At 52.3% G+C, this 27,602-nt stretch overlaps 7 protein-coding genes across 7 annotated transcripts; 4 read left to right on the forward strand and 3 right to left on the reverse strand.

Moving 5' to 3' along the window:
* Positions 1 to 415: 415 nt before the first annotated feature.
* On the forward strand, positions 416 to 3,439 carry AYL99_05689 (OPT family small oligopeptide transporter; the record flags this gene model as incomplete). Its single annotated transcript, XM_018837201.1, has 1 exon — positions 416 to 3,439. The coding sequence occupies one exon, from the start codon at positions 416 to 418 to the stop codon at positions 3,437 to 3,439; it is 3,024 nt and encodes a 1,007-aa protein (XP_018694054.1).
* A 558-nt stretch (positions 3,440 to 3,997) lies between these two features.
* AYL99_05690 (hypothetical protein) lies at positions 3,998 to 5,617 on the reverse strand (the record flags this gene model as incomplete). Its single annotated transcript, XM_018837202.1, has 1 exon — positions 3,998 to 5,617. One exon carries the CDS (start codon positions 5,615 to 5,617, stop codon positions 3,998 to 4,000), a length of 1,620 nt encoding a protein of 539 aa, XP_018694055.1.
* A 703-nt stretch (positions 5,618 to 6,320) lies between these two features.
* AYL99_05691 (Alcohol dehydrogenase 4) lies at positions 6,321 to 7,726 on the forward strand (the record flags this gene model as incomplete). The annotated part of the gene is made up of 3 exons (XM_018837203.1): positions 6,321 to 6,716; positions 6,775 to 6,906; positions 6,971 to 7,726. The coding sequence occupies 3 exons, from the start codon at positions 6,321 to 6,323 to the stop codon at positions 7,724 to 7,726; spliced, it is 1,284 nt and encodes a 427-aa protein (XP_018694056.1).
* Positions 7,727 to 8,527: 801 nt separating this feature from the next.
* On the reverse strand, positions 8,528 to 9,209 carry AYL99_05692 (hypothetical protein; the record flags this gene model as incomplete). The annotated part of the gene is made up of 3 exons (XM_018837204.1): positions 8,528 to 8,676; positions 8,729 to 8,808; positions 8,869 to 9,209. 3 exons carry the CDS (start codon positions 9,207 to 9,209, stop codon positions 8,528 to 8,530), a joined length of 570 nt encoding a protein of 189 aa, XP_018694057.1.
* A 3,691-nt stretch (positions 9,210 to 12,900) lies between these two features.
* On the forward strand, positions 12,901 to 14,770 carry AYL99_05693 (hypothetical protein; the record flags this gene model as incomplete). Its single annotated transcript, XM_018837205.1, has 3 exons — positions 12,901 to 13,394; positions 13,459 to 13,711; positions 13,817 to 14,770. The coding sequence occupies 3 exons, from the start codon at positions 12,901 to 12,903 to the stop codon at positions 14,768 to 14,770; spliced, it is 1,701 nt and encodes a 566-aa protein (XP_018694058.1).
* A 326-nt stretch (positions 14,771 to 15,096) lies between these two features.
* On the reverse strand, positions 15,097 to 15,570 carry AYL99_05694 (hypothetical protein; the record flags this gene model as incomplete). The annotated part of the gene is made up of 3 exons (XM_018837206.1): positions 15,097 to 15,163; positions 15,273 to 15,495; positions 15,552 to 15,570. The coding sequence occupies 3 exons, from the start codon at positions 15,568 to 15,570 to the stop codon at positions 15,097 to 15,099; spliced, it is 309 nt and encodes a 102-aa protein (XP_018694059.1).
* Positions 15,571 to 17,047: 1,477 nt separating this feature from the next.
* Positions 17,048 to 26,992, forward strand: AYL99_05695 (hypothetical protein; the record flags this gene model as incomplete). The annotated part of the gene is made up of 3 exons (XM_018837207.1): positions 17,048 to 17,391; positions 17,446 to 26,062; positions 26,111 to 26,992. 3 exons carry the CDS (start codon positions 17,048 to 17,050, stop codon positions 26,990 to 26,992), a joined length of 9,843 nt encoding a protein of 3,280 aa, XP_018694060.1.
* Between the last annotated feature and the right edge of the window lie 610 nt (positions 26,993 to 27,602).

Here is a 27,602-nt window from a genome sequence, read left to right on the forward strand (position 1 = left end):
AGTGGGCTCATCACCAACAGCCCCCACTAGCCACGGCAAGAATCGGCAGCAGCCTGGAGGTCAGGTGCATCAGGCGATCCCAGGGGCGCGGTCGTTCGGGGGTCGGGCTCTACCCGCCCCTACCTCTACGGGTAGCAAGGGTCTGCTAGGTACGTAATCTTATCTGATTTGATGGTCAAATCACCCTCCGGCGCTCGCCCTCGCTACCCAACGAGCCACTTAGACGTTGTGGCCGTTCCCAAAAGCACCACTGTAGCCCGCTTCCAACCTTGTGTCACCACCCGCGGACGATCCAACTGCGCTGAGGTCGTCCCACGTTCGTGTCTTGTGTCGTCCTGTCGTGGCCACATCTTGTTTGTCTCTGCTATTGCTCTCGCTACTACCGGCCTAGCCATGACTTGGACCTAACAATGCTATGCTCCCTGGGTCGGGTCAGGCTTCAAATACTCCTCCTCCCCACCTCTCGTCCACCACCAACATCTCTGAGCTCGAGCTCGACACATTTCCGTCCTCCTCCTCCCCAACCCGTGCACAGCAAGATGCTGCTGCGTCAGATGAATTGGAGCCCCAGACTGATCCGGGCACTCCTCACCAACCTCACCGAACCCTCGAGACCGCTGCCGCCTCGACGGTGACACCCCCCAGCTCCCGCTCGATCCAGAAGCACCGTGGACTGGTCTCCCGTGTCTGGGATGCCATCATGTCTCGAGGTTTGCTTCTTATACGCTCTTCCCCGGCCCTGGGCACCGGTTCATATGGCACGGTGCCGTTGGTGAATGACAGGGTGGACTCAGACTCGGAATCCGAAGACGAGGAGGATTCTCACTACCAAAGCGTCTCGAGAAAGCGCCGTGGCAAAAGAGTTCAGTCGGCTCATGACCTGAGGGATGATCATGGAAGCTTCTCAGATGCGCGACTCCTTTACCAACAGCGTCGCAGCTCAGAATGGACGCATCGGAGATCTTCCTCTGTCGGCAGTGAAGTCGGAATGGGCCTGGATGCCAAAGCATCTTTCGCCTGCAACTCTGCGATTGGCGAGGGTAAGGCAGAGTCTTCCAATTCGAGTGGCCGTACTGCGAGTTCGTCAGACATGGATCAAGAATACATCCCATCTACAGAAGATCCACCTGACAACTCTCCATACCCAGAGGTGCGAGCTTCGGTGCCGGCCACCGACAATACTGCTTTGTCTATCAACACCCCTCGAATGTGGACGCTGTCGTTGCTATTTGCAATAGGCGGCTCCGCCACCAACCTGTTTTTCTCATTGAGGTACCCGAGTGTCGCCATCACTCCGGTTATTGCTCTGGTGTTAGTTCATCCCATGGGAAAACTATGGGATTATCTTCTCAAGCGCACAAAGGACCAGCAACAGTTCTTTGTAAATGGCACGCTCCAGAACGATGATATTCCAACATCCCAGAACCGACTTCGACGCCTGCGATTATGGTTGGCGCAGGGCCGCTGGAATGAAAAGGAACACGCTTGCGTGTACATTAGCAGCAACGTCTCGTTCGGTTTTGCCTTTGCTACCGATGTCATCGTTGAGCAGCACAAATTCTACAAGCAGGATGTTCCCATTCTGTATCAACTCCTATTAACCATCTCAACCCAAATTCTTGGGTATGCGTTCGCTGGATTGACCAGAAGGTACCTCGTCCGGCCAGCTGCGATGATATGGCCCGGCACTCTTATGTCGACGGCCATGTTCACGACAATGCATAAGGACGAAAACAAGCCAGCCAACGGATGGACGATCTCACGATACAGATTCTTCATTTACGTCTGGGGTGCAGCGTTTGTGTGGTATTTCTTTCCAGGACTGCTAATGCCAGCATTGAGTTACTTCAATGTCATCACCTGGTTCGCACCCAAGAATGTGGTCGTCTCAAACCTTTTTGGAGTGGCTTCAGGACTGGGGCTCTTCCCTATGACCTTCGATTGGGCTCAAATTGCCTACATTGGATCGCCTTTGCTGACTCCCTGGTGGGCTGCAGCGAATGTTGTTGGTGGACTTATCCTCGTCATGTGGATTATCGCCCCTATACTTTACTACCGCAATGTCCTGTTCTCGGCATATTTACCAATACTCTCATCGGCCGTATTCGACAACACGGGCAAGCCCTACGATGTGAGCAAAATCCTCACTCCCAACTTCCTCTTCGACAAAGAAGCCTACAACAGCTACTCCAAAGTATACCTTCCAATCACCTATGTACTCTCCTATGGAGTTCAATTCGCTGCTCTATCTGCTTTACTTACCCATACAACCTGCTGGCACGGCCGAGATATATGGCGGCAGTCCCAACAAGCGTTCCGTGAGAGACAGGAAAAGAGCAGTGCCGAGTACCACCCTATTCCGGACACTGCCGATAACGGCGGCTACGACGCCCCTCTGCACAGGGTCGACAGTCAATCTATCAAGGCCGGAGGGGAAGACGTCCACAACCGTCTCATGAAACGTTATCAAGATGTACCTATGACATGGTATGCTCTGACGTTCGTCACCATGTTGGGCGTCGGGATCTTCGTTGTCGAATACTATCCGGTGCATCTCCCCTGGTACGGCCTTCTGATGGCCCTCGGCATCACCACCGTTCTCTTTATCCCCGTCGGTATTGTCATGGCCATCACCAACCAACACAGTAGCCTCTATTTAATTTGCCAGTTGATCTGTGGTGTGGTCTTTCCAGGCCGACCGGTCGCCAACATGGTGTTCGTTACCTATTGCTACATTTCTTCCGCACAAGGGATCAAGTTCTCCTCCGACCTGAAACTGGGTCACTATATGAAGATTCCACCAAGACTGCTCTTCAAAGTCCAGATGGTGGCTACCTTGGTTTCCAGCTTGGTACAAATCACGGTGCTCAACTGGATGTTTATCAATATCCCTGGTATTTGTACCCCGCAAGCAATCAATGGATTCAACTGTCCCATTGCCCGTGTTCACTTCAACGGGAGCATTCTTTGGGGCGTCGTCGGACCACAGCGCTTCTTCGGTCCTGGTGCGCTCTACCGGCACCTTGTCTGGGCTTTCCTCATCGGCTTCATCGCGCCGATACTTGTTTGGTTAGTGGGAAGGAAGAGCGGGAAGAAATCTGTCTGGCGCAGGATCAACCCCCCCGTCCTGTTTGGCTCTCTTTCCTGGATTCCGCCTGCAACCGGCTTGAACTTTTCGGTGTGGGCCGTGGTATGTTTCATGTTCAACGGACTTGTGAGAAGGAGGGCACCGAACTGGTGGGGTAAATACACCATGACCATGTCCGCTGCACTCGATTCCGGGCTGGCCTTCTCATTGCTTATTGTCTTTTTTGGCTTCGTGTATCCGGGTTGGATGGAAGGGTTTAAGTGGTGGGGCACAGAGGTCTACAAGATGGGATGCGACTGGCAGGCGTGTCCGTGGTTAAAGCTGAAGCCTGGAGAGAAATTCGGGCCGTGACCACGAAACTCAATGCCGGGAGACGGATGATGTTCCTGGGCAGAACGAAACAAATACATTTGCGGCGCGTCAAATCACAATAACAGGGCAGCAGGCGATCTGGATACCAGACAGCAAGCTGAGCAGCCCATTTTGATTCAGCAGAAAGAATCAAAGCTGGATGGAACTGTCACGGCCAATCCACCACCTTGTTGATGCGCAAGGAAGACTTGAGATGCGAGTGATGGCCACGTATCTCCTCTCCCTCATCGGGAACAAGAAATGATGAGCTGTGAGGGTTCGGACATCAGACACAAGAGTCTAGCAGGGGGGATTGTATGGGTCTGCGTCCGTGACATGAAGTCGCGACGAGTGATGAAGATACGCTTTTTCGATGTTGATTCGTGGTCTTTTAGATGTCCCTATCAAGCAATCCGTGATAGAGGAGTTGGGCCCTTCGGCCACTTAGGGTGTTCTCGAATAGAGTTAACACTGTAAGACTTGCAGAGTTTGACTTGGACATCCTCTCCTGCCGCTGTCAGTCTCGTCTCGCATGCCTTTCCCTCCTACAAAGACTTTTCATTTACCCTTCCTTGCGGCAAGTCTCTGCTCCCACCATATTTTGATTCGCGGGACGTCGAAGCCCATGCCAACCAGTCTGGCCTCGTCAGCAATGAACCACTCTCCTTGACCTTCGCCTTCTTCCCTGTCACCAACAGGGTCTGCACCCTCGTTCTCTATTTTCTGGCTCCCCATCTTAGGAGGGTATTTGTTCAAAATGACGTCGCCTTCTCCCACTCCAGCGCCCCGTCGAACTCTGTTCATGACTAACCCCCGAAATAGCGCCACGGTGCCAACAGCTGGGAGGAACTTCTGAGCGTCAATGAACACGGACACCGTGACACCAGACGTGCGGTGCGATATGGACGGGTCGTGGATCTTGATGTGCCGCTTCGGAGGGAAGGGCGTGTTCGGACGGTGGATCAAGGAGGGAGATACCCAGGATATCAGGGCGAGAACGCTGCAGGAGTAACTTTTCTGGATAGGCAGGGCGAGGAGTGAAGCGAGGCTCTCGGTCAAAGGCATCGACGTCGTATTGGTTGCGCGGATACTAGAGTCCTCTCGAGGAGGCGACGGAGCGGGGTCAGTAGTTGAGCCCAAAAGGTCGGTTGGATGGGGAAGGGGAAAGGCGACGGAGCTGTGACCATGGGCTGCGGTAGCTTCGTCGATAGCTTCTTTCCCAACATCATCTGTGGTATCTCGAAGCGAGTGATTTGTCGTGGACTGAAGTGATGTTCCGTGAAAACCAGCGTGTGTCATTTCTTGGTTGTATTCTCCTTGTGGCTGCATTCGGCTCACAGTAGTCTCCGCCATGGATGGCTGTTGCTGGAGCTGGCGTAGAGCTTCCCTGCGCTGCTCAAGCCGGGACTGGGGTACGAAGATCGTGTCGAACCCCTGGCCGTCATCTGAATCATCCTCTGCTGCGTCGCGAGATACCTTCTGGGCGAGTCTAGACGACGATGGTTTGCTGCTCTGTGTGTTCTTGGACGTATGTGTTCTGTTGTCGCGACCACTACCGCCTCTCCTCTTGGACGCGCCTCTGTCTGAAGCAGAGGTTAAGCCTGCCCTGGGGCCATTCGGTTGTCTGTGAGACATCTCGTCCTGCTCCTCGCGGAGAAAACCACCTTCGAGTTCCAGTCCGTCCTTGGATTCTTCTGCGATGTCCCTGTCCCGGCCAACCCATTCGCAGTCTTGTATCCCCAAGTATACCACTCGACCGTTTCCGTTCAGTCGAGGCGCACTCCTCAGCTGGAACTTGTGCACTTCGACAAGGTCTCCTCGTTGTAGTTCCCAGAGTTGCTTCCTCCCAAAGAGGAGGACGGGGGCTAGGACGGCTTGGACTTGGAGGTGGCCATCCGAGACCACGAAGCGAGAGTACCACGTATCGGACCTTTGTTGGGTAGGTTCGTTGCCGTGGTCATCGCCAGAGGCGATAGGAATTTGGTCTTGGTCGTGTTCTCGTTCTCGTTCTTCGTCGCCGTCGTCACGATCGACTTCGTTTCTATGGCTACCCGCAGGCGCTTTCCCCAATACGTGTTCGACCCGGAGGAGCAGTGCGGGTGGGTGCACGCAGGTGCGAAGGAGTTCGCCGAGACATCTCTTCAACTTGGGCAGGGCGGTGCCGGGAGGAGCAAGCATGCTCGAGACGGGTCCGGCATTGTTGGTGGCCGTTGTATTTCGTGATTGCTGTAACGGCAGAATGAAGTTGCTCCGTGTGGAGTTTGGATGTAAATTGACACGCGACGCGTCGAAGTAAACGCGCAGGCGGATTAGGTGCTTACTAAGCCCCTTTGACTCCCCGGTCCCACCACCAACCCTTTTCTTGACAGCCTCGTCGTCCTCGACATGTTGCTAGAGGCGTGGAGTACATAGGACCAGCTTCACAATAATCAGGGCAGTAATGAAGATGGTAAGGAAGGCCCAGAGCCACCGTTCTGTCCATAAAACTCTCGACCAGCAACAATATTCGCCGACCGAACGGCATCGACCATCGACACCACGCGTGAAAGACCCTTGCAGTGGTACTTTGCTATCCCTGCCACATACACAGACTGCACTGGAGATGTATCGAGACAATCTTCTCGGCAATGCGGGGTGCGTCTACCTAGACAATCCGCAGATCGGACGAATGGCAGATCCCCTCACTCGGCTCTCCATATAGATCTTCATCGCACCAAGCACGGTAAGCAATCCGATTTCCAGAACCCTCCTGGAGTGATTGCAGCCTCTAGGCCCTTACCACATCGAATATAACTCAGGGGAGAAGATCATTTCCTTTACGCAGCACTTTTGCGTGATCTCAGGCCTGCTTCGACCTCTCCTTTGGGACAAAGATCCAGCAATGTCGTCAACCGAGGTCTACAGACCTGCATTTACAGATCCTCCTGGGACAAACCTCGCGGGCATTCCCGTCTCCAACCTCAGGCTGTCGTCGCCTTGTGTCAGTTATGGCCTTCCATATCAGGTGGCATGTGCGAAACACGTCCGGGAGACTTTCAAAGCGTCGAGAGTGTACATCATAGCTTCTGGGACACTTTCGCGTGAGACCGATAGGTTGGACAGGCTGATTGAAGCAATTGGCAAGGATAAGGTCGTTGGCGTCAGGAAGGGGATAACACCTCATACACCGTTCTCGCAGGTTTTACAAATCACGGCCGAAGCAAGAGACGCCAACGCTGACTGCCTTGTGACCTTGGGCGCTGGAAGCATCACCGATGGAGCCAAAGTGGTGACTTTTGTCTGTTCTCACAGATCCAGGCGAGTACTTGGTCCAAGCATACTGATATCGATATCAGGCATTGGCAAACAATATCAAGACAGCAAATGAACTCGCCAGATATTCTTCCGAGAGCACCGATATACCCTCCACGATACATGAGCCCAAAGTGCCACTGATCACAATTCCGACAAGTTTGTCGGGCGGCGAGGTATCCCCTGCCCCTTTCTCCCTTAGATCACGTCTATTGGACCAGGCACTGATGAAACCAAAAGTATTTTAGCCTAGGTGGAGGCACGGACGACGCTACGAAGCACAAAGTAGCATTTCTGCATTCTGGGATGGGCGTGAACTTGGTCATTCTCGACGCGGAACTGTGCATAACTACTCCACCGTACCACTGGCTCAGCACTGGCGTCAGGAGTCTTGATCACTGCGTTGAGGCGATTTGCTCTCTCGAGAGCACCGAGACCTCCGATCGAAAAGCGGAGGAGGGTCTAAGGTTACTGGTTCCGAGTCTGCTCAAATGCAAACAAGACCCACAGGACCTCGAGGCGCGGCACAATTGCCAGATGGCAGTTATTCTTGCCATGGACAACATCCGTGCCGGGATACCCATGGGCGGAAGCCACGCAATCGGGCACCAACTGGGCCCTCTTGGCGTGGCACACGGTGTCACCAGCTGTATCTTGTGTCCAGCCGTCATGAAGTACAACATCAAGCACGCAGATGGGAACCCGGAGATCATCAGCCGGCAGGGCAAGGTCAGGAATATTCTCTGGTCCGAGCCAGCGGTGGCGGAACAGTTGGTAAGTCAGGGCCTTGGCCAGGACACAGCAGATCTCGGCGACATGTTGGACGTCGTCATCCGCGCCTTGGATCTCCCACGAACGTTGTCGGAGCTGGGGATCGGGAGGGAGGTGTTTCCCAGTCTCGCGGAGTCAGCGTTGGCCGACTTCTGGTCGCCAACGAACCCAGTCCCGCTGCTCAAGGCCGAGCAGGTGCAGGAGATTCTGGAGGCTGTGGTGTGAGAGAGGGAGATTGAGTCGACGGCATAGTCTCTGTTCAGGTAGTCACTGAATGAGATCTCTTGGGGGAATTATCTTAGGTGGCTATACCTGCTGTCGTACGATATTATGTACCTAGTGCTAGCCTAGCCACTAACGTGTAGCTAGTCAACTACAGAGGACTATTTGCACGACCACTCGGTACTTGTCGTGTTCCTGTACCTACTAATTCAGGACTGTGAACATCCAGCGCCATCACGCTGCTGCATCATTCGGAGTCTGGATCTCCATTGTACGTAACCGCACCCTTGCCCGTCCCCCTTTTCGTGAATTTCCAAATTGACGCTCCTTGAATGCTGACCACAGGGATGGAAACATGGAGGATTCCCAAACGGGTCAAGTGTATTGCTACTATATTATGTCATACATATGGATGGCGCGCACGGACCACGCGACCGACAACTCCTCTGGACTTCTTGAAACACGACTGTTTCAAAACATGCGCTTTTACACCACATCCCCCATGTCTTCGGCTGTCAGCACCGCACGGACTTTTGCATACGGTGCGCCCCTATCACTCGCTTAGTCGCTAACCTGGTCGTCGACCTGGTCAGGGCCGGCCTATGATAAGTGATAGGTCAACTCCGGCGGCACCTACGCAGATCGGCACACCGGAAGACGTTTCATAAATCCATATATTCCCATAATTCATCAGAACGTGGCAAAGTGCCCTTTGTTGCCTAGTAGCTAGCTCGTTCCTCTTGGCTCTACCGGCTCTCTCTGGTTTTTCATCCCCAGCCTCCTTCCCCCCCTTTTCTGCCTTCTCTAGACCTCGGACTGCAACTGAGCTTGCAGCTCCTTCCAGGTCGTGGCCACGATAGGACATCCAACGCCGCTCCCGGCGCCTCCCCTGAAGTTCTGGAGGGTGACGATGCACGTCTGAAGGCGGGTGAGCTGGTCTTGCGCAGAATTGCCTGTGCAGTAAGTTTAGCATCAAAGTAGTAAGAGAATGAATGCAAGGCTTACCAGAGGGGAATGCCATTCCAGCTGCCACCGAGGTTTCGAGGGCGCTAGTGAACGTGCCCAAGTCTGGTGGACAGTTGCAGCTGCTTGGTGTCAGTGACTTGTCGTCGCACCATAATAGAAGCAGATCGATATCAACTTACGGGATGTCGACTTTATTGTCGCCGACGCAGTTGGCAGTCCCGTCGGTCGCCTTGACCCCTGGGGTAATGCCGAAGGGAGGGATGAGCGAAGTGTCGACCGAGCCAGAGTTGCCTCCAGAGTTACCTCCAGTAGAGGCAGCCCCAGTGGTGGCCGCGGTGGTGGCAGCAGCCGGAGGAGGAGGGGCCGCAGAGGTTTTGGTGACGAAGGTACTGGGTGCATTGCCACCGCCATGGTTGAAGAAACCACCGCTACCGCCACCGCCACCACGCTGCTCTCTCTGCGCGAGAACAGGCAGAGCCGGGAAGGCGACGGCGAGGAGGTATACAAGAGCGAAGCGCATTTTGGGTAACTGAGATTTTTGGTGTTGTGTTGTTGAAAGTGGAGGTTCAAGAAGATGCACTTCGGACTAGCCGGGCTTTTTTGGTGCTAAAGGAGCGTATGTGTGAAGCGAGGGACGGTGTATACTACCAGTAGTAACCGCAGAATGGAAAGAGGCACGGCCTGCGTACAGAGAGTAAGGAAGGACTGTGAAGCTCAACGAACGAATCTGCCCAGAGTTGAAATGGGGACGATACGAGACGAGGACGGGACGGGATATATATACATATACATGGTGGTGAACCTGGGCCAGACATGGAGGCGGGCCAGACATGGAGGCAGGCCGACAGCACTACCGCTCCCAGGAGAAGTGATAGACAGGTTGGCAGGCATGGCTATTCTTGCACTGCAGTCTCACAGTTGTCGTGATGCCTTTCTTTCCAATTCGCATTATTGGAGTTGACGGATAACCCCCTGCGTTTGACACGGCGCAATAGGGGGGAACTGGGGGAGAGGGTTTCCCTTTCGCGTTTCACGTTTCGAAGATGCTGGTCTGACCGCCATGATTGGCCAACGATTGATCTGCGCTTTACCCTGGCATTCCGACCTTCACGTTGCTGGCAGAAAGGGACTTGGGATGAACAAGTCGGTCGCTGTCTGTTTTGTTGGTCTGCCCGGTGGCATTGGGTCTCAGGACGGGTGAAAAAACTTGACTGTGGCGCATCCAGAGACTCGGGGCTTACCCCGTGTTTTTTCGAGGGCGCTTAGATAGAGCTCGGTCTTGGCAGATGCACGCCGATAACTGTGATAACACTACCGAGGACGATGGCCCCCTTCGCGAAAACATCTGGAAGGGGGTATACGAGTACTCTGTACAAAGTACCCACCTCCTTCTGGGGCAAGCGAAAATAAAATGCTCTGTGCGGAAAGGCCATTTGGACCTCGCAGCAATGGGGTCAGAATGGATCTGGGTCTTAAGGGATGCCATATCCGAGCACATACCAAGACCTGGTAGAAGCACTACCATTACTGCGGCACCTAAAATAGGAGTTCTTCCTTTCGCAAAACAAGACGCGAAGAGGGGCCCAGCGGCAGAGCCTTTCTATTCCCCGTGAAGGATTCATGACTGCTAGAACAGCCATTTTTGCCGCAGGGGAGAATAAGAGAAAAAAGATTGCACGTCTGACAACTCAAATGACTGCCATCCTACGCCAAATGTGCCGCGCCAAAGCACCATACCAATGGCATTTTCAAATGACAGCTGCAATCTCCGTTACCGCGTGACACGAATCCTCCTTCCGCTACGAAATGGATTTTCTAGATGAGAGGGATACAATTTCTGATATGATTTTTCTGCGAGTGATTGGTATTAGTGCGTTCTGCTCAGTCCTCCTCGTTGGCACACAGCTTACGATTGCAATCTCGATCTCAGCTCGATTCTAGCCCAGCTCGAAGTAGACAGGGGGGATTCAGCCTGGGTCGCAACTGCATCCCAAATGTGTTACACATTCACGCTACAACTAATTACACCCCCTGTATGGATCTCAGCGGCACCGTCTGTCTCTCTTGCTTGCTCTTAGCCAACAGTTCAGAATCTTTTATATTGTTGACGGTGAGTGATGGTGGTATACCATAACTGTTCTTTCGCGCACAAAGACCAAACCGCACGCACACATGTGACCCTGTTAGCTAGACCATTTTGAGCGATTTTAGTGACGCTCTTCCAGTCTCATTCTCTCACCTGCTTCATACAGAGCGTTTATGACAATGCAAACTCCTTCCCATGTAAGTGTAGCTGAATCTTTGTGGGACTGCCTCCTGGATGTACACAAGGCAGAAGCGGCAATGAACAGCCCTTCGCCACTACTTGCATGCAGAGTTGCTTGAATTCATCCTTCAAACTACCACCCTCTCTGTTGTCAGGGTAGCTTCCGACGGGACTGATCCACGGAGAATGAGGTTACGCCTCGATCCAGTCTCAAGATGGCAGGTTGAGTGTCATGGATCAGAGATCGTAGAGCATTAGATTGGTACTAATTCCAAGTCCTTGAATTTGCTACTAGTAGAGGAAGGAACACTACAGCAGTGAGTTTTATGGGCAGCCCTTGATCAACGGAAGTGCATGCATCGGCAAAAAGCCCCGCTTGGCCCAGTAAGCCCAGGGCGGCTGTGGGCTCCCACGGTCAACCTGCATAGTGTCCAACTCATGAGCCCCCTGGGCCACCACGGGACGATATGTCGCTCTTATAAGCCCCTATAGCCACTGCCTGTTTAGCCCTAATATCGCATGCTTCACACAACTCACTTATGCCTATCGGTCTTCATAGGTTCTGGGGCAACCGCCGTACTTGGGAATCCTATTGTGTTTCGAGTTCTTGTGCCCACATATGCCAGATATCTTTCCCATATAAATCATATGTAGTGAGTGTGCACTCGTTCAAATATTCCCGTCGATCGTTACAGGGCAGGAAGAGATACTATATTAGTCATGTAAGAAATAATCTCCTCTCGACAAGATCTTCCCATTATGGAAGACTATTCCTGTTCTTTGAGACGGTAGCTATCGAGCTCAAACCCTCTGGTTGAACTCAATCAGGCGAAGATGTACGAATAACCATCCCCAACTAGTCGACTTAAGCCGAAAATGATGCCTCGCGTGACGATATCCTTACCCAACCTGATCAAGGATTATTTCCTGAGAGAATGGCACATAGTTTCAAGCTTGCTTAATCAAGGAATCCAACAGCCAATTTATGTTGTTATCATCCAATCCTCAGTTTTCGCCGCAGGGCTGGGGTTCTTTCTTCCACCCTACTTGGCGCTCGCCGTTGACATTGACTTACCGGCAAAATGCCTGATCTTGGCAGATCCTACGTCGCAACTCGCTCTGATTGGCGGTTACGTAAATCTCTGCCCCATCTGGGTCCGCGACAACATTGCCAAGACCCCTCGAAAAAAGCTGACCTTCTCCCTCCGCTCGCCACGCATCTCTGTGGAATAATAGACCTTCCCCCAACGTCAATATCACGCCAGTCTTCAGACTCTGAGGGTCCCGCCACAGACCACTGGTGGGCAGGCGTCCTGGACCCCGAAGAACGTGTTGACGCCGAATCACCTACCACTGGCATTCTCTAGCCCACGGCAAGCGGCCCCTCCTTTTACATGGAAAACTTTCAGGACCACCTATGTGCTGCGGTGATGGAGGCCGGCCCCGACTCCCGTTCAGCCCAGGATGAGATCTCCACGAGGCTCAGTCGAAGCTAGGCTTGTTCCTAGTGCTCTTCCACCCCTCTGTTCCTGCAAGGATGATGCTAGCCCAGCCTTCCTGCTCGTCCTCGTTGCCCGGTTTCTAGGCGCATTCTGGAGCTCGCCACCCCAGCTTCGTCACATCTGTGAGGTTCGCCGTTGTACCCGGAAAGCTCCACCAGAGATGGTAGAATTTTGCGACTTAACCCCAGTCATTTATCCTTCGTTCACGCTGACCCATGGATCGGCAAAAATGTTGTGGAATGGCCAAGTGAGGTACGGGGCTCGCTTCCTTCTGTGACAAAATCCTTTCGAGGGTTTAGAGGCTGGGCTCGGACATTTTGTCTTCATATATAGGAGCAGTTGCGCCTGCTTGTGGGTTACTTACCACTTACCTCTAGTAACTGCTGGTCCAGCTCTTTCATCTTGTCCGCCCCCCACAGTCTACTGGGAACATTTCCACAAACATGGAAGGCAAGGAGATCAAGTATGTTACTTCCGACGCTGCTCCCGGGGAGAATCAAGCGTATGTCGACGTTCGCCCTGGTGAAGTTTCAGACAATGCAGACAAGCTACAACGCCGCCTCAATAACCGGCAAGTCCAGTTGATTGCTATCGGAGGGTCGATCGGAACAGCACTCTTCGTCAGTATCGGGAGCGGTCTCGAAAAGGGTGGACCTCTCAGCTTGTTCCTTGCGTACACGATCTATTCTGCTATGCTCGGCCTGGTCAACAACTGCATGGCCGAGATGACTGTCTTGCAACCAGTCTCCGGAGGCTTTATTCGTATGGCTGGAAAGTGGGTTGACGACGCTTTCGGATTCATGGCCGGTTGGAACTTCTTCCTTTACGAGGCTCTCTTGATTCCTTTCGAAATCACCGCTCTCAATCTCGTCTTGTCCTTCTGGAGAGACGATATCCCCACCGCGGCCGTCTGCGCGGCCTGCATTGTGCTCTATGCGTAGGGATTGCCCGTTCTTTTGTAGCACTGTGCTATGCAGTCCCGTACTAATCTGCCAATATAGTCTCATCAACATCCTCGCTGTCAGGGCCTACGGAGAGGCGGAATTCTGGCTCTCGGGTGGCAAAGTCATCCTGATCTTTATGCTGTTCATGTTCACCTTTATCACCATGGTTGGAGGGAATCCTCAACACGATGCCTACGGCTTTCGCTACTGGAATAATCCTGGGCCAATGGCAGAATACCACACCAAGGGCTCCTTGGGAAGGTTTGAGGGCTTCTTGGCATGCCTTTGGAGCGCTTCTTTCTGCGTTGTGGTAAGTTCTTCGATACTATATTTCTTTGTTATCGTGTTCAACAACATTCGCCATGGCAGAACTTGCTGTGTAACAACGCCGCTGACATGGTATCTTGCACTGTAGGGACCGGAATACTTGGCTATGGTTGCTGCTGAAGCCAAGCGACCTCGGATTTATATCAAGAAGGCCTTCAAGACCATCTACTGGCGGTTCGGCCTTTTCTTCATCCTTGGGTCGCTTTGTGTAGGGGTGGTGATCCCTTACAATGACCCAACTCTTGTCGCTATCGTCAATGGAACTCAATCTGGCGGTGGTACTGCTGCTGCCTCACCATATGTGATTGCGATGAAGAATCTGAAGGTCGAAGTTTTGCCTCACATCACCAACGCACTACTCGTCACCAGCATTTTCTCCGCCGGAAACACCTACACCTACTGTGCAACTCGCAGTCTCTACGGCCTTGCTCTTGAGCATCGAGCTCCAAAGTTCCTCACCACGTGCACCAAACACGGCGTGCCTATCTGGTCATTCTGCGTTGTCATGCTCTTCCCACTCCTGTCGTTTTTGTCGGTGTCCAGTGGCTCGTCACAAGTCTTGACATGGCTAATCAACTTGATCACGGCTGGCGGCATTATCGACTACATTGTCATGTGTGTGACATATCTGTTCTTCTACCGTGCATGCAAGGCTCAAGGAGTCGACCGCAACTCGTTCCCTTATACCGGATGGTTCCAGCCGTACTGCGGATGGATTGGTCTGGTCTGGATGACTGTGATTGTTATCTTTTACGGATACTCAGCATTCACCCCCTGGGATGTTGGCACATTCTTCTCCTACTACACCATGGTCATTGTGGCGCCCGTCCTTTACCTGGGATGGAAACTCATCAAGCGCACCAAGACCGTTTCCCCACTGGAAGCCGACCTCGTTTGGGAGCGGCCAGTTGTCGACGCCTATGAGGCGACTTTCATCTCGCCTCCCGTTGGATTCTGGACGGAGATGATGCAGTTGGTTGGGCTCAAGCGAGCACAGAAGGACGACAGGCGTGGTTCGATTATAACCACATTGAATGACTGAGAGGTATATCTACCTGCATGAATGGGCTTTTTATGTCTTTTAAGGGTTCGGTCTAGAGATATCTGGCCACCATTGTAACACGAGAACTCTGACCGCGGGAAATTAACGACTACTTCCAATGACATGACACTCACAAGGCAGGGGCCTATGTTCCTATGGCCCAACAAAACATTTGACAAATTTCATTGTGATTGCAGGAAAACCGCGTCACTAGAGGAGACGGGAACTACTTGTAGCCTAGTCTCGTCACCTGGTAAATCTAACCCTCTCGTCGAGGGGCTCTGTGAAAAGACTACTGCCACCCCTCATGTGCTCGTCTCCAGAACTCATTCTGCGTATTCGAGATCATACGCCAAGGTATCGTCACATAGCTCCTCTCTGAACTTGTGCACCCTATAGATTGCCAGTCAGCGTGGGCGCAACGGCAGGAGTGCTGTAGGTCAAATTGAAGGGGATACCCAAAAGGTTTTCAGGAGGGGCTTGATGATGATGGGAAACATACTCCAGGTGCGCAGGGTGCTCGGCGTAGACCTTCACATCTTCGGCCTTGTCCAGGATCGCGACCAGACCACAGTTGAACCCTTGGCCGCGGTGGGCGGTGCTGGGCAACGGCGTATTGATCTCGAGCTTTCGCAGGCCGGGGATTTGGCCCACCATCGCCTTAGCCTGCGCTCCCCAGGCTGCAACTTGAGCGCCCGTGACCCCGGGCTTGAGCTTGAACAAAACTGCAATCGCTCGGTCAGCGTGACATCTGTCTCGGCCGTGGGTGGTGGTGGCTAACCGATGTGGTAGATAGGCATGGTGTCAAGGAGTCTTGGTCGTGGTGCGTAGTCTGGTGCTCCGCTGGGGCTCTTCGGTTGAGGACTCGTATATAATAATATGTACTGTATAATTATTCCTCGTAGATGTCGTGGAATTCGCAAGTCATCGGTGGCATATCCGAGCCATTGAGCGGCCGGTTTCTCCGAAGCCGGAGCCTGTACCTCGTATATCCCGTCTGTTCATACCCCCCCGCACCTTCCTCCTTCCACCTTCCTTCCTTCCCCTCACCCCATCGCGCCCAGAACTGACTAACCGGTTTTGTACAGCTTCGTCAAGCTCACCCCCGAAGACTGTCCGGAAGGGATAAATGTTTTTACACCCACCATCCTTCTCCTGGCTTGCCAGGACTTCAACTGACCGTGCTGCTGGTTATTGACCACCACGGCCGACGATTGCCTTCCGTAATGGGCCCGGAACCAATATGACGCGGCCTTGATCGGCCACCGGTTGTGGCCGTTGCGTGACCAACGTAAGAAGCCTGCTATCGATAGCCCGACATGGGTCTGAATCGACCACGAGTCCCGCTTCAACCCTCCAACTTCAAAGCCACTGAGATGTAACATCGTCGCCCTGCAAGGCTCTAGACAACCCCCCGAAGAGGGGCAGTCATCCTTAGAACGACGATGTCATGGCGAGATTGCCTTGCTTCGGAGTACAAGGTGTCGAAGCTCGGCAGACGTCTGCCATTGGATGTTGTTGTTGGACGAAGCCACTTGGGTCTGTGAGGGGGCCTTCTTTGTTGTATCCGAAGAAGAGCCACTGGGCGAATTTTGAAAATGCTGGAAGGCTGCAAGCCGTAAACTCCCTCTCCATCAAGCCGCCATATCTCGACTTTCGTAAGAGCATGCGAGGAAATAGTCACCAAACAAGGAAGAGAAAGGATAAAGGAGGCCAGGCTGCGAACCTGCAGCTTTCCGACACCGTCATGATGCAGATTGTTTGATTTGAAAGTCATCGAGAAGCCGTCGTCACCGCTGCCTTTTCGGCTGCTTACATTTAGCTTGAAGATGACACGCCTCATCTCGAATGCCGCAGCAGATTCTATCAACCAGCAACATGAATTCCACAATCAGGGTAAGAATGATCCTTTGTCATGGAATGGAAGTTATCCGATACTTGGCTTCCTAGAGACTGACGCAGTTTGGGAAGCAATGTTTGGGTGTGAAGTTCGAGAGGAAGCCTCTCGATCGCGCGTTGTTTCTGCCTCACCCTCCTTTACACCCCCCATCTGGTTTTAAGAACTGACAGAATACCTTTCTATACTGATCACCCATGTTCCACCATCGAAAACAGCAGACGGGCCGACGACAACATCAAGAACCAGCCTCTCCAGTCTCTTGAGGCTCGTTTGAATTACCCAATATCGGTCAATTCCATGCGGCCCATCTCCTCGATATCACCTCCAACTCTCCCCCTCCAAGTCATTCCACACCTATCTACCTGAGCTCCTCGACCATGATGACACTCGATCCCAAACTGCTCCGCGCCGTCGTCAACCACATAGTTCTTCCGCCGGATATACCCGACAAAATCGAAAATAACCTTGCTGAGATTAACCAGGAACTTGTGCTGCGCGTCCAGGATGCGTGCACAGAGCTGGAAACAGCCACAAAAGGCGAATACCGAGAAGAGCTGGGCTTCCTCCGAAGTTCCCTGGAACATTGTTTCCTCATACACACCTCTGCACACCTTGACGCGACGCAACTCCAATGTGCCTTTCGCAGACTACAGGTCGGAGAAATCCTAATCATCCATGTTAGTGAGCAGAACGCCGGACTCTTGATAAGACGTGGTACCGGGTAAGCCCAACCTCAACAAAACAGCTTGAGTTACAATACTAAGAAGGTCTCCAGGGACATGGAGAAGCAGGTCATCTTTGAAGCATTTGAAGTCTCCGCAAAGTCGGAAAAGGTGCTCGAATCCTTACGCGCATTACAATGGGACTTTCCAACCTCCGCCTCGGCAATTCCAAACGACGTCTTTAACGATGAAAGCTTCCAGCAAACCCTCGCCGATTTTCTACAGAAAGCGAGCATCGAAAGAGTTCATAAGTTTGGAGCACTCATCTACAAAGCCAACTCTCCAACCCTCGAGACGCGGGATACCAATGATCCGGCTTTGGTGACGGGATTGCTGATCACCTTGCTAGAAGGAATCGAGCAGCTGGTCGATGTCTCTCCCATTCGTAAACGTGTCCGAGACGAAGTTCGCCGAAAAACGTCGGGCATCCCATGGAGAAGATCACCGTTCTGGCTACTCCTGCGGGTTGGCATCTTACGCCTTCTGGAGCAAGCGACATGCCGGCCTGTCTCGAATGCCCTGTACAAAGCTCTGATGTGTATACTCCATGCCATGCTGCTGAACCAAGCGGTTGGATCTCAGACTCCGGAAGCTACCAATCTCTTGCTCAGAAAGCTTGGTCGGCGAATCGCGAAATTGGAAAAGGACAGAAATCTTGCGCCGGCTTCAGATACCAGAACCTCGGACACATACAACACTCTTCTGGACAATCTTCGTCCATCCTTCATTGCGGCGACGAGCCATGCAAAGCAACAACTCCAGATGGTCTGGGACAGCCACAAGTCGAAAATTCAGCGTCGGATTACCCAACTTAAAATGCGGCGGGCTAGACCAGAGCACATGAAGCTCAAGTTGACAAACAGCGCTCCTTATCTTTCCCAGTTGCGTCAGCACCCACCCCTCACCGCCGCACCTGGAGGTGTATACGTTATGCCGCCCACCTTGCTGCGTTTCCTTACAAAGTATTCGGAGCTCGCAGAGATGGAAGCAGAAATCTTGGCCCGACACGGACCAGTCACCCCCGCCAGCCGTGAGACGTGGGCAGATTCCACCGCAAGGCTTGCAAAGCAGATTGAGATTTATCTCGACAAATCAATGGGCTCATTTGAGGTCGGCTCCGAGAATCAAAGTTGTATGATTCTGACGACAATCTGGCTATGGGTTCTGATGGACAACTTGTTATGTCGCTTTGTACCCGAGTTCTCAAGGTTCCAGCCAGTCTTCACTCCACAAATCCTTGATTGTTTACGGCTCTCCTCGTTCTCTGATCTGTGTCGGCTCCAGCAAATTCAGACTTATCTTGCTCAGCGTCACTCGAGAGATTCCGATATCACTTATTCACGAACCATCCTAGATCGTCCTGTCTCGGGCTGCTTTGCTGATCGCTTCTATGAAAGTCTGCCACCACATTCTGAATTCCACCGACTGAATCAAAGTATAGAGCGGACAGAGGAAGAGCGAAAGCAAGACAAAGAAACAGAATGGGCCGAAAAAGATGCAAGACATCAGCAACTGATGAGAGATTTCTCCGCCGCCAATTGCCATCTGACGATAACAACTGTTGGCGACCGCCTGGTTCCGGAGCATGACGAGCACAAGTGTAATAGATGCATTTTGAAGAAGGCCGCTGACAGAATTCGTATCGAGAAAATCGAAAAAGCAATGCCTCCGAATCGCGCCGAGGGAAGAGCTGTACTTTTCGAACTGTTGTGTCCCGCTGCCTTCACTGCCTATCGCGAGGCTACATGGTCTATTGTTGCCAGACTCGCTCTGCCAAATGTTGGGCAAACAAGGGACGAACCGCACACGCTGGTCGAAGGTTATTACTCGAAGTTTTGCAATGTGCGGCGGTCGTACATTGGTAGGCAAGGACTAACTCTGGCCTCCCGAACCAAATCGTTCTTGCAAACCCACTATCGATACGCTCACTTCCCGGTTCCCAAAGAAAGAATTGCCGTCAACAATGGGTTGAGATTTGAATATTACGATCGCACACGTAAAGTCTGGCTCGCGGAACACTTACAGCGAGTGACGTTCGATCATCACTGTATGATTGCTCTCCCTCGACAAAGCCCATTTGCCAAAATTGCGTTTCCTTCCAGGATCTCACCAGGCTTTGGGGACAGCGGGAGTGTCGAAAATTTAAACGTGTCACAGTCAAGAGCTGTTGTGGAATACTTGAGTGCTGATGCCGATATCACGTCTAACGAAATTCTCGCTGGGCTACCTCGATGTCCGCAAACTCTTGGGGTGCCAGAGTTTCTGGCTTTCCAAGGACTGATATGTGGTAGCCGCCGTTTATGGCTGGCAATCCTTGTCGAGCTAGGCTCTTCGAATCTCAACTTCAGCTCTGAGCCAGTTATGATGTTGATTGAGGCACTGATACGCCGAACCGGTTCTCCACAAGGAGACACAATGCATATTGCAAACGTTGTCTTCCGCGATGCCAGCTTTTGCAGAGCGCTCTTGGTCCAAATCGAACGGCGCCTGCTAAGCATAAACTCAAATCCAAGAGAGAATTACTGCATGGAAATCTTGATCAGCTTGATCCTAAAACTTCTTGCTCTCGGAGACAGACTTGCCTGCAAAAGAGCTCTCGAATTGCTTGAAACGGCCAGGGAGATCACTATCCAGTGGATTAGGATGCTCCGGGAGGAGTTCTACAACACTACCAACGACGTTGCTTCCGATCAAATCGCTCTCTTTATCTTTTGGGCTGCTTTGTTATGCAGAAGGACGTTCACCATGTTCGCTCGAGGACAGCGGGGTTACCAGCCAGGCTGTCTAACATCGACCATGGAATGTATGGATAACGCTAACGCGGTGCCCATTTCTTCATCAGCACTGACCACCTTCCTGGAAGCTTCCGTTGCATTACATGAAAATCAGCCGGTGGAACCAGAGAAGCTTCGACCGCTACTTCGCAGCATATTGATTCGGGACGTCAAAATGGTTTCTCGGCTTCAGGAGAGTCTGGAACAGTCGCTCGAAAAGCACCCCCGCTCCTTGATCATCGCTGCAGTGCAAGCAGGCGCGATAAGTGGTGAAGCTGCCCCCAGTCGATCTGCATCACTTTGTTTTGTCGAGGATTCTGCCGGGAAGTGGGCAAGTCTACTTCTCTCAGGCAATCGGCACGTGGAACTCCAAGTAATTCGCTTTCACCTTGCAGCAGGAACGATACTGCTGAACGACAAGGCCGTCGAGAAAGAGCTTCCGCACGAGCTTCGCCATTCAGCAGGCATCACCCGGCTGTTCCAACACCAGAGACTCGTTGTCTGGCCTTGTGCTTTCTCTGGGATGACTTACAAAGTTGCTTTCAATATTGAAGGTCACGAGGTTTACCTTGGGTTCCGGCAAGGCGTCCCAGTTGTCCGTGCATGGGCGAAAGGCACACTCTTAGAATACCTACCCGACTCCATTTTTTCGCAGGGTACGACCTCTGACATCCCGGCCTCATTGATAGAAAATTGTGTGCACTGGCTCAACTTGGAAAAGAATGTGATTGAGGTCAGAAAGGAGCCACGGATATGGAGACATATACCTTCAAACTGGACTATCGATCTCCGGACCTTGATAGCCAATCGCAGAGGCTCTATGTTGCTTGACCCTCGCAGCAATCTTGTTAATCACTTTGCGAACATGTTCAAGGGATTCGAGGATCCACGACATATCACAGTATTTCAGCCGTCGAAAGGTGCCATTACGGTCGATCTTCGTCGCTTTGAGCTCAGTTTCTTTGTGAATCTCAATGGCCTCCTAGAATGTCAGCAATTTCGAGCAGAGATCGATCCGAATCAGGACGCAGGAACCTGGTATGGACTTTCATCGAAGATCGTCCTCCGTGACGTGGAAAATCCAAAGCGCAGAAGTGTCATCGTGCCTCTAGGATCTCTGACAGCGCAGCGGAGGGGAATTCATGTCAACATTGAGATACAAAGTGCCGATCGTGTCTATGCGCGTTACTTCTTGGATGACGTACTGGGAAGAGTAACTTGTGCATCAGAGCCTCGTCTCTTTTACACAAAGGCACTATTGCACGCATATACCTCCTTCTGCCTTCCAGATCCCTTGACAGGAAAGACGGGAACTGAAGAGGCGTGCCATGTTCTGCAATCTGGGAGTTCTCAACCGTATGGACCACTCAGCGACGCCAATAGAATGATACTCGGCGCCATTGCGAAATTGGCCCCGGTGCGGCGATTCTACCCGCCAGACCTGCGAGTTATGGAAGAGGTGTTGTGGAACGAAGGTCTCACATATTGCATACAGCATGATCAATACCTCCCACTTGTTGCTGAGATCAACCGGAAATCCGCACTACTTTCTCGATTTGACCTGGACAACGACCTTACCCCTGAGACCCAGGGCTTGTCAGGAATAATAGATACTGGTATGAACACGACAGAATCCAATTCTCATCTTTCTCAAAGAAGTCAGACGCGTCAAGGTCTTTACCAGCGATTCCCTATAGCGGCGGTGGCCAGTCCCGGACATGCACCAGATCTGAGCTACGATCCTCGTGGATATCGCGATTACAGACAAAGCCAAGAGCATGTTTTCCAAGCTGCTCGTTTGATCTACACATGGCCGGCGAAGGTACCATCTCCAACCCTTTTATCTCTGATGTTTCAGGACTGGCCCTCTATCGGTGGTTATGGCGATGATTCTATCAAACATGAACCGGTGCGACTGACGGATTGCCTCGATGTCGATCTAGCCTCCTCATGGGGCCAGCTTGTCAACCTTTACCGCGTGGACGGCCGCCCTGAAGCAAGGTACAAACTCATGTTCATGACGGCTTTGCTGTGTTTCAGAGAAGAAATCAACATGAGGGCTATTCAGACTCTCATCGCCTTCGCAGTCCTTGATGATCTAAAAAGTGTTGATTTGCCGTCATGGCCTTGGTACACGCAATTCCGTCCAGGATTTCGTCCAAAGATTGACTACGTTAGACAGTTGCTGATCCCCTGCTCCCGACCGTTCTCACAATCAGAGGGACAGGCACACACTCAGAAGGAGAGGAAGACTGTCGACATTGCAAGGAAACAGCACGACGGTAGAGTGGCAAAGCAGCTGGATGCTCTCGCAGAGTTCGTGTGCAATCAATGGCCATGCCCTCAGCCAAACTTTGAGGGATTTGTAACCGATGTACTGGACATGGATGCGGCTTCGGCGTTGATCGCGGTGGAGTGGAATGCCATGTTCCGGAATCATGAATTTGAAGAGCATATACGACAGGTTCAGGGTCTCTTGGATAGATATCGCTCGCCCCTGCCCCTAAGAGGAGAGAGACGCTTCAAACAGAGTCTCTCACCATCTGCACCGCGGGGATTTCCCTTGATATGCTCTGATTTGCTCCGAAAGGATGGGCCTCAGATGCCTTCTCAACGATCACTGGTTCAGAAACAAACTGCTCATAGAGCGAGAACAGATGCTAGTCAATCCAGTCAGGACATCCGTGAGTTGAAAAAGATCGTTCAGCAAATGCCCACATCGGGATCCTTTGTCAGGCAGGAATACCTTTGCGGCCTTGTCCATTCGATATCGGCACTTGAAAACTTTCGAGCACAACCTGTCGAAGAAATCTCAACCTTTGACATGAATCAGCTGGAACGACTCATCGCTGATGCAGAAAACGGTGTGAATTCAAGGTTCGCCCTGTTGATCCGGGCTTTCCAGAAAGACGAGCCTGGTGCGCCATGGCTGCATGCAGTTGGACTTTGGCCATTGACGACCTACGTCTCCGTCTTGGAGACTCTACGCAGCACCAGCTCCGTTCCGCTAACATCATCAATGCGGGCTGCAGTCGTTGATTTCGGTGTTGCTGTCACTCGCTTGCAGCGATTTCTTCGTATGCAAGACGCGTCTTTGCGCAAAAAGATCCAACATCTGGACGACGAATTGAAAAACTCAGGTCATTCAAATTGGGATCCAAATGATTATCCTGACTGGGTGCTCCTGGAGATCGATACAAACATTCTCATCCGACCCATTCAAGTAGAGGTCGCATTGGCAACCATATCGCCAGCATCTGGTGCAAATTCCGTACTGCAGCTCAACATGGGCCAAGGTAAGACGTCAACAATCATTCCTCTTGTGGCGTCCATCCTAGCAAACGGCCAGTCGCTGTGTAGAGTTGTTGTGCCGAAAGCCTTGCTGTTGCAGACTGCTCAATTACTACAGCTACGACTGGGCGGGCTCTTGGGAAGAGAACTACGCCATGTTCCGTTCTCGCGTCGCACTCCTTCGAATCCAGAAAATATTCAGGCATATTGGGAGATCCACGAAGCTATGCTAAATAAATCCGGAGTCATCATAGCACTTCCGGAGCACATCATGTCCTTTATGCTCTCCGGTCGACAGCGCCTATTGGATGAGAAGACCCAGGAAGCCACACAAATGATCAATGTGCAGAAGTGGCTGACCACGAAAAGCAGAGATGTATTCGACGAAAGTGACTTTACAATGGCAGTCAAGACGCAACTTATCTATCCGTCAGGCCCGCAAATTACCGTTGACGGTGGTAACTATCGGTGGGAGGGTGTAGAAGCTATCCTCAAGCTTGCAGAATCCCACCTGTATGTTCTGGAGCGGTCTTATGCATCCAGTATTCAAGTCGTCCGTCGCGAGACTGGGGGATTTCCATTCGTCTACTTTCTCCGAACCGACGTTCAAAATGCACTTATAGAGCGAATAGCGACAGACATCTGCAGTGGGCAGACGTCACTGCTGAGCGCGGAGAATTTCTCTGCGTCCGACATGAAAGCCATCAGGGAGTTCATCACTGAGGCAAAACCGCATAAGAATGTGATAGGCTGCATCTCAGACATTCACAGAAGCAGTCAGGCAGACGGATATGTCATCTACCTTTTGCGAGGGCTGCTTGTTCATCGCATACTGATTCTCACGCTGAGTAGACGATGGAACGTCCAGTACGGCCTCCATCCCCTCCGAGACCCAGTGGCGGTGCCATACCTGGCGAAGGGCGTCCCATCACATCTTGCGGAATGGGGCCATGTTGATGTGTCGTTACTGTTTACTTGTCTCTCATTCTACTATCAAGGCCTATCTCCGCAGCAACTGAAACAGAGCCTCGAGGAGATCCTCAAATCGGACGATCCAGCGCGGGAATACGAGCAATGGACCCAAAACTCGAACGGACTCTCCGATCGACTTCGGGATTGGACTTCCATAAACCTGGAAGATAGCCTTCAGCTGAACGAGATATGGTGTGGTGTTCGTCATAATGTCACGGCAATCGACCATTTTCTCAACAACTTCGTGTTTCCCAAGCACGCAAAGCAGTTCAAGGTCAAGTTACAAGCAAGTGGCTGGGATCTTCCTTTAGCTGGCAACGGGAGCAACCTAACCACGGGTTTCAGTGGCACCAACGACAACCGGTTGTGTTTGCCGCTGACTATCCAGCAGGATGATCTCAAGGGACTGGCGCACACTAATGCCGAGGTCCTGACCTATCTGTTGCAAGACCGGAATCAGGCATACAGCCTCGCCGGTCGGAGAGATGTCTCCCAGGGACGAGCAGTCTATCGACGACTAACCGAGCCCGATCTCCTGCGCAAATTGTGTCATAAGAAAATCCGCATTTTGATCGATTCTGGCGCGATAATATTGGAGATGACCAATGCGACCCTCGCTAAAATGTGGCTTGATATTGATACGGAGGCACCAGCATCCGTATTCTTTGACGACAGTAACAAAGCCACGGTCTTGTATCGAAGTGGACGGAAAGTTCCCTTGCTGGCATCCCCTTTCGCTGATGATTTGAGCAACTGTCTGGTGTACCTGGACGAATCACACACTCGAGGCACAGACATGAAGTTCCCGCCCGATGCTCGTGGTGCAGTGACACTCAGTCTCGGTCAAACCAAGGACCACACCGTTCAAGCCGTCATGCGTCTCCGGCAATTGGCGACTACTCAATCTGTCACTTTTTTCGCACCGCCCGAAGTCCATCAATCGATTCTTGACTTTCGCAGTAAAGGAGAACACCAGCATCTCACCTCTCGGGACGTGGTGTGCTGGCTTCTGGAACAAACTTGTCAGGGTCTTGAAAACCTCCAACCACTTTATCACGCTCAAGGCGTCGACTACTGCCGGCGAGCACAGGCGGAGCGTGACCACCCTCTATTTTTAACCAATTCCACTGAGCGTCATGCATATTTAAACGCTCTTCGAAGGTATGAACAACATTCTCTACAAGCGCTTTACGAGCCACGTTCGAAGAAGTCAAGAAAACGTCTTCGAGATGAAAAGTTCGACGACAGTCTCGCCAAGCACATCAAGCAGCTTGAACGGCGGCGGAAGGCTTTTCAGGATACCGCCAATGCGGTTCACGCCTCGGTGTTGCAGGAGGTGGAGCAGGAGCGCGAGGTAGCCGTTGAAGTCGAGACGATTCGCGAAAGACAAAACCCTCTATACTTCCACCCGGTGACCTTTTCTGGGCTCGCGGCAGAGATCCGAGACTTTGTGCTGACCGGTAGGCTGAGGCCTGATGACAAGATCTGCGAAAGAGCATTCTCGTACATGGCTCGGACTGAGACAAGTCTGAAGTATCCTGCAAGCCTCCCGGCAACCCCACAACTGCTTGTCTCTGCGGAATTCCGACGTGCAGTCATCGTGCCTTCTGGCAAACCCAACGATGGCTTCCTGGTAAGTACACTCTATATCTTGCGAGTATTTACTGACTTTCCGACGTAGCGGCCAGTCCAATATGTCCTCTGGAGCATGAATATAGAAACTGCAATTCTAGTCAGCCCCGAGGAGGCGGAACTTCTAATAGACATATGCCAAAATGCCCCGAAGAAGGTGGTCTATCTACTGAATTATGCGGCGCCTGTCACGCAAAAGATGCTCCAATTCAATGACTTGAATTATTATGCCGTGCCACCGCTCCCAGAGGGCTGGCGTGCACCGTCGTGGCTGAAGATTCAAATCGGCATATTCGCCGGACGCCTATACTTCCCCTTCGAGGAGCTTGAGCCAATACAGGCGTTCTTGGGGCTGCAAGATAGCCGTTTCACACGATCCCACCATGGATTGATCTCGGAAATCGAAGAACTGCGCATTGATGACACAGGGAGCTCCGATGAGAACCAGCAGCCGGCGGGCGAGGAACAACCGACTGCAAATGAGACGGCAGTGACCCAGCAGGCGCAGGCCGCTAAAATAGGGGCCACCAAAATGCTGATTTTCCTGCACGCGTGGCTTGGTACCAGAAGCCGAGGTCAAGACTTCACTCACACCCCGATGGGATACATTTGTGCCCGGAAACTGTTGACCCAGGATCATTCATTCTTCCGCGACGTCGCGGACGACGTGGCGAGGGCCAAGATCACCCATACCATGGCGGACGACACCTCAGCCGCATTCCCGGTGGGCGGGGTTGATGACGAACAGGACAATGCATCCGATTTGGAGGACGAGGAGTTGGACGAGCGCCAGAAACTGACGGAGGAAGAGCTGAGACAATCGGAGGAGATGGACTTGGCGCCAGAAGAGATTACTGTCGGGGATCACGAAGGCGACAGTCGGGAGGAGGCTGAGGAGGGTCGTGCGGACTTGTTGTTCGCCGACGAGTGAGCACTTGGCGATCGGATCAGAGACGAGACTGGAGGAATGGATGTTCAGTGCTTGTTGTTGGAACAGTCACGGTGAGAGGGCTGTGTTTGACGGGGATCAAGATGTTGCCTACCACACCAGCTGACCCAGGCATGGATAATCCGGTGGGTGGTGAAGTCAGAAGTGGAAACAACAGTCCGTGCTCTGCTTGCAGAAGCTGTTGGTGTATGTATTGAACACCCGTGGGAGCCGAGAGGAGAGCGAGAGAGTTTTGGAGAGCTGCGAGTCCGGCTGAAGGCTCGTCGTGTCGTCCAGCAGGCGGAGATTGGCCCAGGATTGATTATTGCTTGGTGATTGGTGATTGGTGATAATACTTTAATTCACGTGTGCACGATACAGGAACAACTGTGCTATGATGCTATGAGGCTATGACTTGTTGAACATGGACGTCTTCCAAGCAAGCCCTGCTGCGTGTGTTTGGATCGGATCGGATCGTATGTCCGTCTGTTTGGTGGGTGACCTTGTCGTGAGTGTCCACACTCGTTGATCCGTAGCAAAAGCTCTTGGAGATTGTCGACCTGTCCGATTGATTGCGACTGTCACGGGGAACGGGAACGGGAATGGCACGAGA

The sequence above is a fragment of the Fonsecaea erecta genome (assembly GCF_001651985.1).
Source record: "Fonsecaea erecta strain CBS 125763 chromosome Unknown Scaff4, whole genome shotgun sequence".
Taxonomy (NCBI): domain Eukaryota; kingdom Fungi; phylum Ascomycota; class Eurotiomycetes; order Chaetothyriales; family Herpotrichiellaceae; genus Fonsecaea; species Fonsecaea erecta.